Source organism: Balaenoptera borealis, assembly GCF_965194805.1.
Source record: "Balaenoptera borealis genome assembly, chromosome: 4".
Classification (NCBI taxonomy): Eukaryota; Metazoa; Chordata; class Mammalia; order Artiodactyla; family Balaenopteridae; genus Balaenoptera; species Balaenoptera borealis.
In genome coordinates this window covers 3423838-3438867 of record NC_138861.1, presented here as the reverse complement: position 1 = coordinate 3438867, position 15030 = coordinate 3423838, and the positions used below count along the sequence as shown (strand labels likewise).

Below are 15030 nucleotides of genomic sequence, written 5' to 3'. Positions count from 1 at the left end.
AAATGAAAGCGTTACATGGCTTTTAAAATGAGAAAAAAAAAGAATTTATAGCAAACTAATAAAACTGATTACCTGAATGGGATGGGGAAGAAAAAAGAGGTAGGAACAACAAGATTCAGGTGTATATTTTTTTGTTGTTGAACCAAGTGAATGTATTATCTCTGAAGACACAGAGAGAAAACGCTCTTCAAAACGTTAAGGAAAACCCCTCACGTTCGTACCCTTTAAGAAGTGACTTAACCTACAGAAGATGTTAGGCCTGGAGGCCTGCTTACCTTTGCCTCCAGGTTCCCAGTAGAGGCCCAGTTCTGACGAGCGGCACGCTCCTGACTGCTCTGCCCGGCCACTGGCCTCCCGGGGAAGAGGAATCAATTCTGATGGACAACTTTCCTTCACTCTTCGGCATCCACCTGCCTGCGGAGCGCACACATGCTGACCTGGTCCTCAACTCCTGGCCTCAGGTGCGCGGGCGCGTCCCGCGTGGCAAGGCCGGGGCGTCCGAGGATGCTGAGGGCCAGGTGAGCAAGCGGTGCTGACTCTGAGCATCGACAGGCCACAGCCCCTTGCAACGCGCGCTGCCTGTTTCCCACCTGCCTGACCAATTTCTGTGTCTCAATTTTCAAATTCTGTTGGGGAAGGAAAATGGGTCTCCTTCGGATTTCCTCCAAGGAAAATCTCCAAGGAAAATGCCCTCCCAAGGAGACCATCAGATGTTGGAACACAAATAGGGTTGTAACGTCAAAAACTGGAAACCTTAATATCCATTCAGAACATACCCAAGATTTTTGAGGCCATCAATTTCAGATACTACAAAGTCATTAAAAATTGTCTTAAAAACGTTTTAATGACATGGGGAAAATGTCGTGGTATAATAGTGAGTGAGAAAGCAGATTTTATATATATATATATATATATGTATTATATATATATAATACATATATACATGTAAAATACATATATATCAATATATGGTTTAGTTAATACAGTGCAGCTTACATCCATGTACCAAAAAGGACTGCAAGGAAATAAATCAAAGTATTAATAGGAGTAAAAATTTGTGTGATAGCACTGCTAGTAATTTAGGTTTTCATTTTTATATTTGCTTGCATTTTCCAAATGCTCTGTAACAAAATTGTACCATTTTGATAATCAGAAAAAATATTTAAGAAAAATATTAAAAATAAGTTTAGTAACAATTTTATATAGAAAAAGATGGAGGCATTTAAAAAGGAGAATGCAACTAGCCTGACATGAATGCAGCCATGCTCTGAAAAATATACCTGTTAAAATATTTTTTAAATATTTCATATACTGGCAATTAACAAGTAGAATTTAAAATTAAAAACACAATACTACTTACACTAGCATCCCCCCCCAAAAAGAAATAGTTAGGTATAAATCTAACACAATATGTACAAGATCTATATGAAGAAAACTACAAAACTCTGATAAAGAAAATCAAAGGAGAACTAAATAAATGGAGAGATATTCCATGTTCATGGGTGGAAGACTCAAGGCGTCAGTTCTTCCCAAGTTGGTCTAAAGATTCAATGAAATCCCAATCAAAATCCCAACAAGTTATTTTGTGGATATCGACAAACTGGTTCTAAAGTTCACATGGAGAGGAGGCACAGGACCCAGAACAGCCAACAGGACATTGAAGGAGAAGAACAAAGTCAGAGGAATAACACTACCCAACTTCAGGACTTACTACAGTTACAGTAAACAAGACAGTGTGGTCCTGGTGAAAGAACAGACAGATCAACAAAGAAGAGTAGAGGACCCAGACTCAGAGTCACACACACTCAACTGACCTTTGACAAAGGAGCAAAGGCAACACGTTGTAGAAAAGACAGTCTTTCAACAAACAGTGCTGAAACAAGTGGACATCCACACTCAAAAGAAAGAATCTCGACACAGACCTTAAATCCTTTACAAAATTTTAACTCAAAGTAGATCACAGACCCCAAATGCAAAACTATAAAACTCCTCGAATAACCTAGGAGAAAATGTAGATGACCTTGGGCATGGTGATGACCACACAAAAGCACGCGTCATGAAAGAAACAGCTGATATGCTGGACCTCATTACAATTAAAAACTCTGGTCTGTGAAAGACAACATCAAGAGAAGAAGAAGACAAGCCTCAGACTGGGAGAAAATATTTGCAAAAGACAATTCCGATGAAGGACTGGTATCCATAATATACAAAAAACTCGTAAAACTCAACAATAAGAAAACAAACAACCTAATTTAAAAATGGGCAGAAGACCTTGACAGCTCACAACAGATATACAGATGGCAAATAAGCACATGAAAAAGGTGCTCCACATCGTATGTCATTAAAGAAATACACACCAAAACAACGAGATACTACCACATACCCATTAGAGTGGCCAAAATCCAGAACGCTGACAACAGCAAATGCTAAGAGGACGCGGAGCAACAAGAACTCACTCACTGCCGGTGGGAACGCGACATGGTGCAGCCACTCTGGAAGTTTGGTGGTTTCTTACAAAACTAAACAAGCTCTTACAACTCAGGAACCATACTCCTTGATATTTACCCAAAGGAATAAAACTTATGTCCACACAAAACCCTGCACATGGATGTTTACAGCAGCTTTCGTCACAACTGCCAAAATGTGGAAGCAACCAAGACGTCCTTCAGTAGATGACTGGATAAATAAACTGGTACATCCAGATGATGGAACATTATTCGGTGCTGAAAAGAAGTGAGCTATCGAGCCATGAAAAGACATGGAGAAGACTTCAACGCGTATGACTGAGTGAGGGAAGCCAACGTGAAAAGGCTACGTACTGCGTGATTCCAACCAAAGGACACTCTAGGAAAGGCAGAAACTATCGAAACAGTTGAAAAGATCAGGGCTGCCGGGGGGGTTAGGGGACGCATGAACAGGCAGAACACAGAGCATTTTTAGGGCCGTGAAACTACTCTGTATGACACTCTATTGATGGGTTCGTTTCATTACACGTTTGTCCAGACCCAGAGAATGAACACCACCAAGAGTGAACCTCAAACGTAAACCAGGGTTTGGGGTGATGATGATGTGTCAATTGCAGGTTCGTCAGCTGTAACACATGCTGAGAGTAGGGGAGGGGTGAGTGAGGGGCAGGCAGGAGACAGGGGCTCTGTCCTTTCTGCTTAACTTTTCAGGGCACCTAAAACTGCTCTAAAACATAAGAGTCTATTTTTTTAAAAAATTCAGTGGTCAAGGGGACTTTTTAAAATATAGGAACTCTGAGTAATAAGCACTGGTTTTAAGTTTGCAATAGGATTATTCTCTGAAGATCGTTTAGACTGCTAGAGAATTCCCTGTGAAGACGAGAACCAAGGACATGTTACTTGAGCTTGGATGCGGCCACCAAAGGCCTCTGCCCCTGTCCAGCAGAAGGGCAGGCCACCTCCCCCGGGGCCCGTGCGCCCACCTGGGAGGAGGGGGGCCTCGCACCGGGCTGTGCAGAGCCTCCCGGTGGTCCTGCATCAGCTCTCGTAAAAGCAGTTCACACTGAGGCAGTAGTCGCCGCCTGGAGAGAACAAGGGTTAGGTACAAAGAAAAGAGGCTCAACGGCGGGAATGTCTGTTATCAAGCAAAGGCCAGTGGGCGAGAGGCTGGGGGGCCGGCAACCTGCACCTTCCGCTCACGCCACAGCGCACAGCTGCGGGCCCGACCGCCCATTCACAGCCCCACGGAGGACCGTTCACTGTCTGTAGCCCTCGGGCATCACTTTTTAGGGTGCACGCCAAGCGCGCTCCTGCCTTAGGAGCTCTGCACTCACTCCGCCCTCTCCTGAGAACATGCTTCCTCAAACACCCACGTGGCTTGCTCCCCAGACGAGACACTGATGACTGCCTCGGTTGCCAAGGTCCTCACGTCTGTCTGACATCCCTGGGCCCCGTCGGTTCCTGACAGACAGTCGGCATGTTGGAGCTGGAGGGGCTCAGACACCCCATCTGGTGGTCCCAGACCTGACTCTTCACTAGGCCTAACCCCAGAGGCTCTGTGTGTGTGTTTGTAATGAACAAAGCTTCCCGGGCTCCACTTCCGGGAATCTGGTCCAGTGGATCTGAAGTGAGGCTCAGGAATCTACGTTTTTAAGAACACACCTTTGGGGATCACCCACCCGGTCTACCACTTTAATTTATTTTAGACGAGAAAACAGAAATACAGAGAGATAAGGTGACCATCCCGAAGACACAGCGAGCTCCCGGGGGAGACGAGCCTGAGATCGTGAGATCAAGGCAGAGAACACCCCCCATCAGAGGAGCTCTCCCTAAATCTGGTGCCACCTTCTACGTTCTCCCGTGTTAGGGGCGACTTTTTAAAAAAAAAATCACTAAGTGGAGAAACTAGCTTAGCTCTACCAAGGTTTCGGTTTCTTATTTTTCTCTTTTGTTTGCCTTTGGGGAGGGGGAGGCATGAAAGTGAAAGAAAATGTCAGAGTGAGAGAGAGAAAAAAAAAAAGACCGCATTTCAATTCACATCTGTTCTGTAAAGACCTGAGACTAGTGTTTTCTTTTTTTTTAACCTTCCTAAACTAAGAAAGGTCAGGGAGTAAGAGGAGGAGCAAACCCTTCAAGACGTAAACGTCTGATGGATGGATGTACGCCTGATGCGCAACAGTCCACAGAAACCCGGGACCCCACAAAGGGGAGGAGCTCTCCCGGGAATCCCTCGGCCGGGTCCCCCTTGGTGAGCTCTGGCTGGGAGGCTAAGTACAACCTCAGGCGGGTCACGGGTTATCGCTCTCACAACTCCCACGAGGCCTGCTTCCCCTTGTTCAGCGGTTGTTCAGCTTCTGTTACTGTAACAGGGAAGCGATAAGGCTGAGCCTCAGCCCGACCCACAACAGGGCTCACCCGGAGACCCAGGAGCAGTGGCCAGTTCACGCGGCCGCGCGGAGCTTGGGGAGAAGCCTCCGGCTGCCGCCCAGCGCCTGGCTGTGGACCCCAGAGCTGCAGGGACCTGCCTTCTGCCTGGGGCACTGTCACCCTCACACAGTTCTCTGTGGTGACGAGTAACAAGGGCTCCACCCTGCGTGTCGTCGATACTTATCAGAATAAGAGCCAGACAGGGTGGCAGCCAGTTGGCCGCTTCGATGCAGCAGCCCCCGTACCGAGGCTGCTCTGATTCACCCCCGAGAGATGCGGCCTCAGGGAAAAGATGAATGTTCTCTGAACCTAAAGCAGCAGGACCCCGCAGCAAAACCCAGTTATACTGCATTCCTGCAACCATTCACTCATCCCCAGATGACACCTCGAAATCCCATCCATCGACCAGTGGAAACAGACTCTCTTAACGAGTCAGAGAAAACTCCCCGTGGCGCAGGAAGTCGGCGAAAAGGGAAGGCAGGCAGGGAGGGCAGGGAACCTGTGGGGCAATGCCCAGGCATCTGGGAGAGGCCCCGCCCTACACCTGCAGCCCCCTGTGGAGCGGGTCACCAGCGCGGGGCTGCCAGCCGGCCCGGGCGGGGCTCAGGCAACCTGTCCGGCAGCTCCAGCTCCTAAGCAGGAAGGTTCTCACGGTGTTTCCAGGTGGAAAGCACAATGAACACCCCCCGCCCCTCCCCACTGCAGCCTGCCTGACCCTCCCTTTAGCAGCCTTTTACTAAAATCTTCAGAACCCCAAGTACCCTAAACCGAGACGGCTGTGCGATCGCGGCCAGCTTATCTTCGTGAGGCGTGCACTGGGGAAAACACACCCTGGTTTCTGTACTTGTCTTCTCCTTAAGCTCCTTCCACAAACAAGCGAAGGCTCTACCTTTTTCAATAAAAATCAGTTCATCCAAAGCGTAGATAAATCAGAGATCTACACTCATTACTTCTGCCCCCTCCGTCCTGGTGACTGTAAAGCGGTACAACGGATCTCTTCCGAATCTAAATGTCAAGATGTGAAACTCCAGGCACCACTGACCCTGAAGGGCCGTTTCAGTTCCTCTTCGGCATGTGTGGGGTACACTTTTCAGGGCCAAGTTGTGTCGAATTTTCTCCTGCCATCAGAGAAGCAGCAGTTCACGGATAAACTTGGCAAGTCCTCCCAGAGTCCGCATATAAGCAGCCCTATGGGTGTATCTAACTTGCTGGGAAAGCTGGGAAAATCAAGTTATTAGCAGCTTTAAGAAAGCAGATTGGAAGCAATTACATTTGAAGCCCAGCATCGTAGTTCAGAGTTCCCAGGTCTGAAATGTTTCATTCCACAAGAACCACAGTGGGAAGGTCGAACATTTCTCTCTCTGCCCTGAACTGCGCCAGGTCTACACCGTGCCACTGTTAGGTACCTGGAACCTCTCCACTGTGTTTGTGGAATCTTTCTCTTCACCTTTGCCTAACTGGAAAATCATGAGGAGAGAAAGAAACAGCAAAAAGAAAAAACTGCTTATCAGTGTGCTAAGACGACCACCTAAAACTGTGGATTTAAGGTAACCCAAGAGCAGAGCAGGCGCTGGGAGTCACACCTGGCTGGCTGCCACCTGACCTGGACACACGGACAACTCGTGAGCACTTGGAGCCAGATCCTTAGGGCACAAGCTCCGAACGATAATTCACTCCACCCTGAGACCGACCCGAGTCCTGCACACAACACACACCTTTTCAAGACTGCACGAAGCGGAAGAGAAAGTGGGAAAGGGACCAAGACAACTGGTCCGACGAGAGATGAATTCCAACTAAATGACACACACGTCACCACTGTACAGAAGTCTACAAACGTCTCAGCTCCTGAGAAGTAAATCTAAAGGAAATTAAACTAAGGAAAGGAGCTAATGGATGTGGAAACTTTTTGTTACGTTTAAAGTACTGTTTAAATAAAAATGATTAAAATCCTGCCCCAAAGAGCAAATTCACTGAAAGTGAGCAGCAGAAGTTCATACCGAAAACTTTAGAAGTTTTGTAAGAACTGGTGTGGCCCTGCATGTCATCTGCTCATGTGGGTGCCACCCCTGGCATCCCAAATACCTACTTGGGGAATCTAGAATTGCCTGAGTAGCAGAAATAGGAAATTCAGAAGGTCCTGATGTTACCCTGTACAATCTCAGAGAAGGAGAGAATTTCAGAAGTAGTCTGAACAAGCTACACAGCGGAACAGTTGAGAGTGAGACCCAGGAGAGAAGGGGCCTCGCCTCGGTCACATGGCTCCTGGGTAGCAGAGCTGGGGTCAGGATCGGATCCAGATCAAGACTCGGGACGACTGAGTGCCAACCCACCACCGGCTCCTCCTGCCTCTCAGCCGTCCCTTCTAGGTAAGAAGCAGACGCAGAGAGTCTAAAAGTGAAACTCGTATCTGAACACTCACGTGAATCGCTGCAACTGAGTGGACAGCACGGGATTTTCAACCTATGAGCCCTTACCCTGCAGGGGACTATATACCATTTTACTAAGTAAGTTTCCATTGAAGAAACACAACAATTTTTACCTGCCAGAAATCATATCCTGATTATCTGTCAACCAAGAACTACCTTTATGGGATAAACAGTTTATGGGTCATAATAATTTTGAGAAAACTTCTACCAGGAAAAGAGTAGAAACATTTAAGCAAATTTAGAAACTTACTTTTACACTAATCACGAGAATCAGAGCTTACTCTTTGGCCCTCCTCACTGTCTATCTAACTAAAACTTTGGAATGAAATGCACTTCCCAAAGGATTTTTCTGTTTCACTGATACGCACTAAAATTCTTTACAAGCAGTGTGTCAATTAAGAGCTACTACTAATAAAATTAATGAATTCTTCCAAAATGGATGAAATAACCTAAAAGAATACAGCAAGTCATGGAAGCAACCTAAATGCCCATCGACAGACAAATGGATAAAGATGTGGTAGATATACACAATGGAATATTACTCAGCCATAAAGAAGGAACAAAATTGGGTCATTTGTAGAGACGTGGATGGACCTAGAGACTGTCACACAGAGTGAAGTAAGTCAGAAGGAGAAAAACAAATATCATATATTAACTCACATATGTGGAACCTAGAAAAATGGTACAGATGAACGGGTTTGCAGGGCAGAAAGTGAGACACAGATGTAGAGAACAAACGTATGGACACCAAGGCGGGGAAGAGGCGGGGGGGTGGTGGTGGTGGTGGGATGAACTGGGAGATTGGGATTGACATGTATACACAAATATGTATAAAATGGATGACTAATAAGAACCTGCTGTATAAAATAATAATAATAAAAAAAAACAACAAAAGTACAGAATGAAAACCAAACTAAATAAATAAGTTATATGGGCAAAAAAAAAAAAAAAGTATGCAATTATTAATGACCAACGATGAAAAACAACGTGTTTTTCTTCCCCAAGAAGGTATTATTAACTTTACAGTGAAGTAATTGAGAGATGTGAACCACAGAATTAGCAGGAGTTTGGAATAAACCAGTATTTGCACACCAGAAAAAAAAAAAAGAAGACAGCAGGCACCATGCCCCTCCTCTGATGGGCTGCATCAGGGGCCCCGGTCCAGCCCAGCGCCTTCCTCCCTTCCCGCGGAACGGGTTTTCCGGAAGGGGAAGCCCGGGCTCTCGGTCGCCGCCCCCCTCCAGCCGGAGACGCGCGCGCCGCTCTCCGCGCGCAGCGCCCAGGCTGAGAGGCGAGGCCCCTGGCCCCGCGCGCTGACCCTGCGGGGCCGCACCCCCTTCTCCCGACAGCCCCCGTGAGAGCGCCGCTCAAGCCTCCACGCGGGACGGGCGGCACCACTGCTCGCAGGTGGCTCCAGCAGGCAGGGGCAGAGGAAGCGTCAGGAGGAAGCACGGGGGCGGCAGAATCCAAACAGCCGCCAGCAAGTGCCCATCCTCCACTGCGTCCACAAAGGGGGGACGTGTCTGCACACCTACCAGCCACCCCGGGCCTGTCTGCAAGCGCCAGTTTCCCATCCGCACGCTGTTTATCTCCCGGGTGCCCAGTGAATTACAGAAGAACTTCTCCGAGATTCTGAGATAGAACTGAACTTTCAAACCTGTGGTCGCGTTCCGGGGGATCGGTGTCCCTTCCCACCCTGGCACACTTCCAGATCCTCGGGCGCGCAAGTGCCCCGTGCGTCTGCCCATCGCTCACACCCCCGGCCGCGTCCCGCCGGCCCCCCGGCCGGGCTGTGGTCCTGGCCGAGCAGCCGCACATCTCCCCGCAGGCCAGCCCTCTCCTGGGTGGCCCTGACTCTCCGCGTGGACCTGGAAGGTCCCGTTGTTGGAGGATCTCCTCGGTGACCAGCTGTGCTAAATGATCCCTGCGCTCCCCGTACAGATGCGGCAGGTGACACGAGCTCCCCGGCTGCAGCCTACTAATTTCCTCTTCCAGAAGTTAAAAAAAAAAAAAACAAAAACAAAACAGGAACATTCGCTTGTAACGTAAATTAAGCCCTCCGATGATCTGGGAAGTCAGACGCATCCCTCACACTGTAAAACACGCTCCCAGCAAAACCATTACGATCTGACAAGTCCAAGTCCCACTTCCTACTTCTGTTCCTGGGTTTGTGCTCCGGTTACAAAAGACAAAAACACTCAACCGGCTGAGCGGCTCGGACTGACTCACTCCATCTGTGGCCCTGCTGGGGATGACGTAGTAGCCAATTAATTCATCACAAGACCTCTGAATATGGCTCACAGGGCTGTAAGCGAAATGCAGTGACTCGCCTTCAGCTGCAAGGTTGTTCTGACACTGGCCACCACCCTGTGAATGGCTCTCCTGTGACCAAGTGTCAGCTGACAGGTCCTACTCTGCAACCTTGCAGAATGACCCAGAGCAAGGGAGAGAGATGGTCACCCTCAGCAGACGGATGTAGGGCTTAAGGCACAGGGGGTGACATGGGGGCGGGCGGGCAGGGACGCATCCTGGCTTTAATACCAGTATAGAATTTAATTTATTTATGCAAGAAGAGTAATAATAAGCTGAGAAGCCATAAACCCTCACAACTCTTGCGCCGGATTCTTAATTCCTAAGCATATTCAAGCTGAGAGAGCCCTGAACTAGCAAAACCCAAGAACAAAAGCAGTTCAGTTTTGACTTCTGACATGAATATACTTCATCTGTAAAATGAGAATAATACTATGGTTTTATATATCAATATGATATATCTGTGATATATATCACATACTTCAATACTTTATATGATACATATTTTACATTTTTGTTATATTTTAAGAAATATATTTTATATGATATATACTTATATTTTATGAATTTATGATATATTACATATTTCCATATGATTTTTATATGATACATACATATTTTACATTTTTGTTATATTTTGTGATATGTATGCTATTTTATATGATATACATTTATATTTTACACATTTTATATGACATATATTGATATATCATACATACCAATATGATTTTTCCATAGTATTGTGAATTCACGGAAAAAATAATTTTTCTTTTAGAAGAAATAAAAAGCACTGGTCCTTAAAACACAGGCCAAGTCTTGATACAAAAAACTACAAGGGACTGTCCCAACTTGTTTTCCTCTTGTCATCCTGGAATCTGGCCGAAGAAAATATTAACAGAGCCCTAAAATCTGATGAACCCTCGGCTGGGTCTTTAGTTTGAGGAAATAAAATCCATACTTCATGGCAAGACAAGAAGAATTTAAACATCAAATGTTCCTCTGCCCGTGTGGGCCTCCTTGCTCCCCGCCAGCATGTGCCGTGTGTCTGCACTGACCACACCTCCTTAGGAGGCTACATTCCTTCATAATCCTGTGCGGGGTCTGGATGACACACTACTAACTCTGCGTGCAGATCTGGGTTGTGTAAACTGTCTCTACCTCATCTGACGTGTAACCCTTTGTCTCACAAATGTATCTAACTGTGCCGTGACCTCTAACGGGCGGGGCGGTCCTCACAGCTTTCTGAGAGACCGTCTCCCGGGTTATAATCCTCAGGTTGGCTCGAATACAATTTTCTATTTCTTTCTTAGACCGACTATTGATTAATTTTTCATCGACAGGCTTCAGAGGGCTTTTAAGTGCATCGACACATGGCAGACGCATATATTTCACTCTGCAAGCGTGACGAGGTCTAACGGCCTTATGGCAGAAGCCGCAGTTACCTGAAGACTTTATTGTACATGTGATCCTGAAGTTCCTCTGTAACAAACCCACAGAAGATCTTAACTACACCCTCCTCGGAGAGAGAAAGACTGCAACGCACCTACGATGGTGACCAGCTCCTCTGCGGCACAGGCTCAAATGACAGACAGGACCAGGTTAGGAGGAAGTGAATCCATTTCTCCAGGGAGGGAACACATTTGGAGCTCAAGGTTTAAGCTCAGCGGCCACGGTGAGCTCACGGGTTCCTCTTTCTTTCCTCTGAACTGTCTGGAAAACCACTTTCGCCTTTTCACACCAGAGAGCACCTAAAGCAGCTCTAACCTGCCCACCTCGGCCCAGGCAACCCAGCAAGCAGAGGCCAGAAGGAAGTCCCTGCACCATCACGCCCACCTGACAGGCGGCCCAAGCAAGGCCCCAGGCGGATGCCTCCCACTCACCTGGGCCCGGCTTGCCTTGTCTAAAATCATGGCAGAAATGAAAGCATCGTTCCACGCTGATGGGGCAGGGCCTTTAAAAATGCCCAAGTAGCTAGGTTCTATAAAATCTGGAGAGGAAACACTGGGGGAACACATCCCACTTTCTATGTGTAAAAAAACACATTCACTTTTAAAACTTCAGTCTCTAAAAGTTATTTATCCAGGCCCTGATGAAAGGACATAAACCCTTTCTAAATATGTACTCTGGACATACACCTTCCTAGCAGTTAGCCGCAAAGCTGTTCAATCATTCCAACGTTGTACATCTTCCCAAGGCTTCAAACACTGTTATAAAAACGCAATTGTATCCCCTATCCAGACGATGCGAACACTTTTAAACGACAAGAATAATAAGAAAACGACAACATGGTTACAAAGGACGTTTGGATGAAATAAGGATGGAACTGCATTGGGAAAGAATCCCCTTAAACAGAAACTGAGCTGAGTGGCGTGGGAAACTCTAGCCCAAACTCAGCCTTTAACTAACATGCAAGGATGAGCAAGGGAAGGAATCAGGACGGTCCCCTGTAGTCTTTGTGTCGAGACTTAAGCGGTGTTTTAGCGACCGGTGCTTCTCCTTTCTTCATCAGTGTTTCTCCCTAACTTCAGCCGGCACAGCTTTCGCCTCCATTTCCCTCGTAGGTGGTACTCAAACTTCACAGGTTCCTAAGTGCACAGTGCTGGGCCAACCCCACCCCCGGTTTCCAATTCAGCAGATCCCGGGTGGAATCTGAGAACGTGATTCTAACTAGTTCCTAGGAGCTCCCGCTCCTGGCCTGGGAAGCACCTGCTGAAGAACCACTTCCCCAGTGAACATCCCAGCTTCCCCGTGAAGACGTCCTGGGCATGAATTCTGCCGTGACCTTCTAAAAACACGCTTCTAACACTTAACACATAACTGCTTGGCAGTAGAGAAGTGTATGCATCTTATGATCCTACCCAGATCATACATTCTTTGAGGATAAAAACTGACTCTTGACGTTCCCTCTGTGCAGGTCTCACACGTGACCTTTTAATTGGGTCAGCACCACTGAGTATTTACATTAAAACTAGGGCATGAATCGAGCCACAAAAAGCTGCCTGCCTCTTGACAGTGTGTTCTGACCAGAGGGCGCCGCCTGCGCTCAAAGTCTCCCTCTCTCTCTTACTTAGCGCAGCAAAAGTTCCTTTAGAAGCTTTAACATCTTGCGTTCACTCCAATCAACGTGACGCGTGCTATTTTACCATTTAACGTTTCCGTTTAATGTTCCCCCTTAAGAAACCTAATTCCACAGTCCAAAATCTGATTGTATGGAATAAAGTAGAGATGTACATCAAAACCACTACCACTGTACTCAAAGGGGATGCCACAATGTGGCTCTAAACTTCTTTACATTTAAAAGGGAGCTTTATAATTTCTTCAGTAAATGGAGAAACAAGTAATAATGATACCGTCACATCCACTGTTCTGAGACACGAGAGCAGTGCGTGGAGCAGGTGAGAGAAAGGTAACGTCCTGGTCAACCTTGACCCCGCCTCCCGTGACCTCCTTCTTCTCTTTCCCGAAACGGAATCCTCCTCTCCTACGGGCTCCATCACTCGTTACCACGCTGGATCCCCTGCTTGTCAACAGAGGGTAACACGCACACGACCATTTACCTCGGCCCCTCCTCATGGTCAAGCTCTCCATCTCCCCACGCGGCTCAGCCGGGCTCACACGCTGGGAGAAGGGTCCCCGGTCACCCGCTGGCCCCCGGCAGCCCACCTGCAGCTCTGCACGCTGGCTGGAGCAGCTGCCGCCCTCACGGACACCCCCTCCCCCACGACGGGCGAGCTGTGCCGCAGGCTGGAAGGGAGGATGCAGCAGCGTGGCAGTGTGAACCCACGGGCCAGGTGTGCAGAAGGCAGGCTCCTGGTTCAGGTCTGTGAGCTGCATCTGCCCCACTTCCAACCTCACAGCCCAGGACTGGACCGGATGGTCCCGGAGAAGAGCAGAAGCGCCGTTCAGACCACGCGAGGCAGGTTCCTGGCACGCAAGATCCTGGTCCAAGCCAGGATCTCTCTCCAGTCCTTCCAGCACGGTGCTCCGGGGCCACCTCCAGTCCCCAAGACGTGGAGGCTAAGGACGACTCCATCCCCATCCCTGACTTAGAGTTGGGAGAATTAAAGTTTCACCTTTCAGGTGACAAAAAAGTGATCACTGTGTGTAAAGAAAAATCAACTCAGAAACCACAGAAAAATCAACTCAGAAACCACAGCTGAGACGTGGGTTTGCAGAGAGAAAAAACGAAGGCCTGACACAGTGCCCCCCAAAGTCCAGCCTCATCAGTCTTATCGAACGACTCTCCGTCTGCCTCTTCACACTACCTTGATGAAAAGAAGGGAAGCATAAACGGAGAGGAGGGGCGGCGGGCAGGGTTCAGGACCCACAGCCGCGGCAGCGGACCCTCTGATGGGCTCATCCCCTCCCTCCCTAATGCCTTTCCCACACCCAGGAACGACTGACAGCAAGCCCTCCTACCAGTGGCTCTCGAAGCGCGGTCCCCAGCAGGAGACACCAAGAAAGTTACAGGATGCTGGTCAACTCTTTCTTGATCTGGGCACTGCTGCTGTGAGCATGCAGCCAGCAGAATACGTACATTTCCTGTCTGTATATTCTCGTTCAGTATGAAGTTAAAAACATGCCTCCAACAAACACAGGAAAGGACGCTCAACATCACTAATCATCAGAGAGATACAAATCAAAACCACCATGAGGTACCTACCACCTTGCACCGGTCAGAACGGGCATCATCAGAAAGTCTACAAACAAGAAATGCTGGAGAGGGTGTGGAGAAAAGGGAACCCTCTTGCACTGCTGGTGGGATTGTACACTGGTGCAGCCACTACGGAGAACAGTATGGAGGTTCCTTAAAAAACTAAAAATAGAACTACCATATGATCCAACAATCCCAATCCTGGGCTTATATATCCGGAGAAACCGGTAATTCGAAAAGATACATGCGCCCCAACGTTCATTGCAGCACTGTTTACAAGAGCCAGGACGTGGAAGCCACCTAAGTGTCCACTGACAGATGAATGGATAAAGAAGATGTGGCACATATATACAATGGAATATTACTCAGCCATAAAAAAGAATGAAATAATGCCATTTGCAGGGACATGGATGGACCTAGAGATGATCACACAAAGTGAAGTAAATCAGACAAAGACAAACATTATACGATATCACTTATATGTGGAATCTAAAATATGACACAAACGAACTTGTCTACAAAACAGAAACAGACTCACAGACATAGAGAACAGACTGGTGGTTGCCAAGGGAGAAAGGGTGGGGGAGGGATAAATTAAGAGTTTGGGATTAATAGATACACATTATTACATATAAAATAAAAAATGAGGACCTACTGAAGAGCAGAGGGAACTACAGTCAATATTTTCTAATGACCTAAAAGGGAAAAGAATCTGAAAATGAATACATATGTGTATGTATAAGTGAAT

At 47.5% G+C, this 15030-nt stretch overlaps 1 protein-coding gene across 9 annotated transcripts in view; it reads right to left on the bottom strand.

The window, feature by feature from the left end:
* Positions 1-15030, bottom strand: part of FNIP2 (folliculin interacting protein 2) — a 115810-nt gene that overhangs the window by 70981 nt on the left and 29799 nt on the right. The window contains exons 1-2 of one of the 9 annotated variants that reach the window (XM_082391310.1): positions 8976-9431; positions 3449-3547 (exon numbers count right to left, since the gene is read on the bottom strand). The exons of 7 other annotated variants lie outside the window; for them this stretch is intronic. In XM_082391310.1, the coding sequence (XP_082247436.1) occupies positions 3449-3547; positions 8976-9136 (260 nt within the window). In that variant the 5' untranslated portion in view covers positions 9137-9431. Of the gene's footprint in view, positions 1-3448; positions 3548-8975; positions 9432-15030 lie in introns of those variants that run through there. One more of the 9 variants, XM_082391311.1, reaches the window with a different exon arrangement.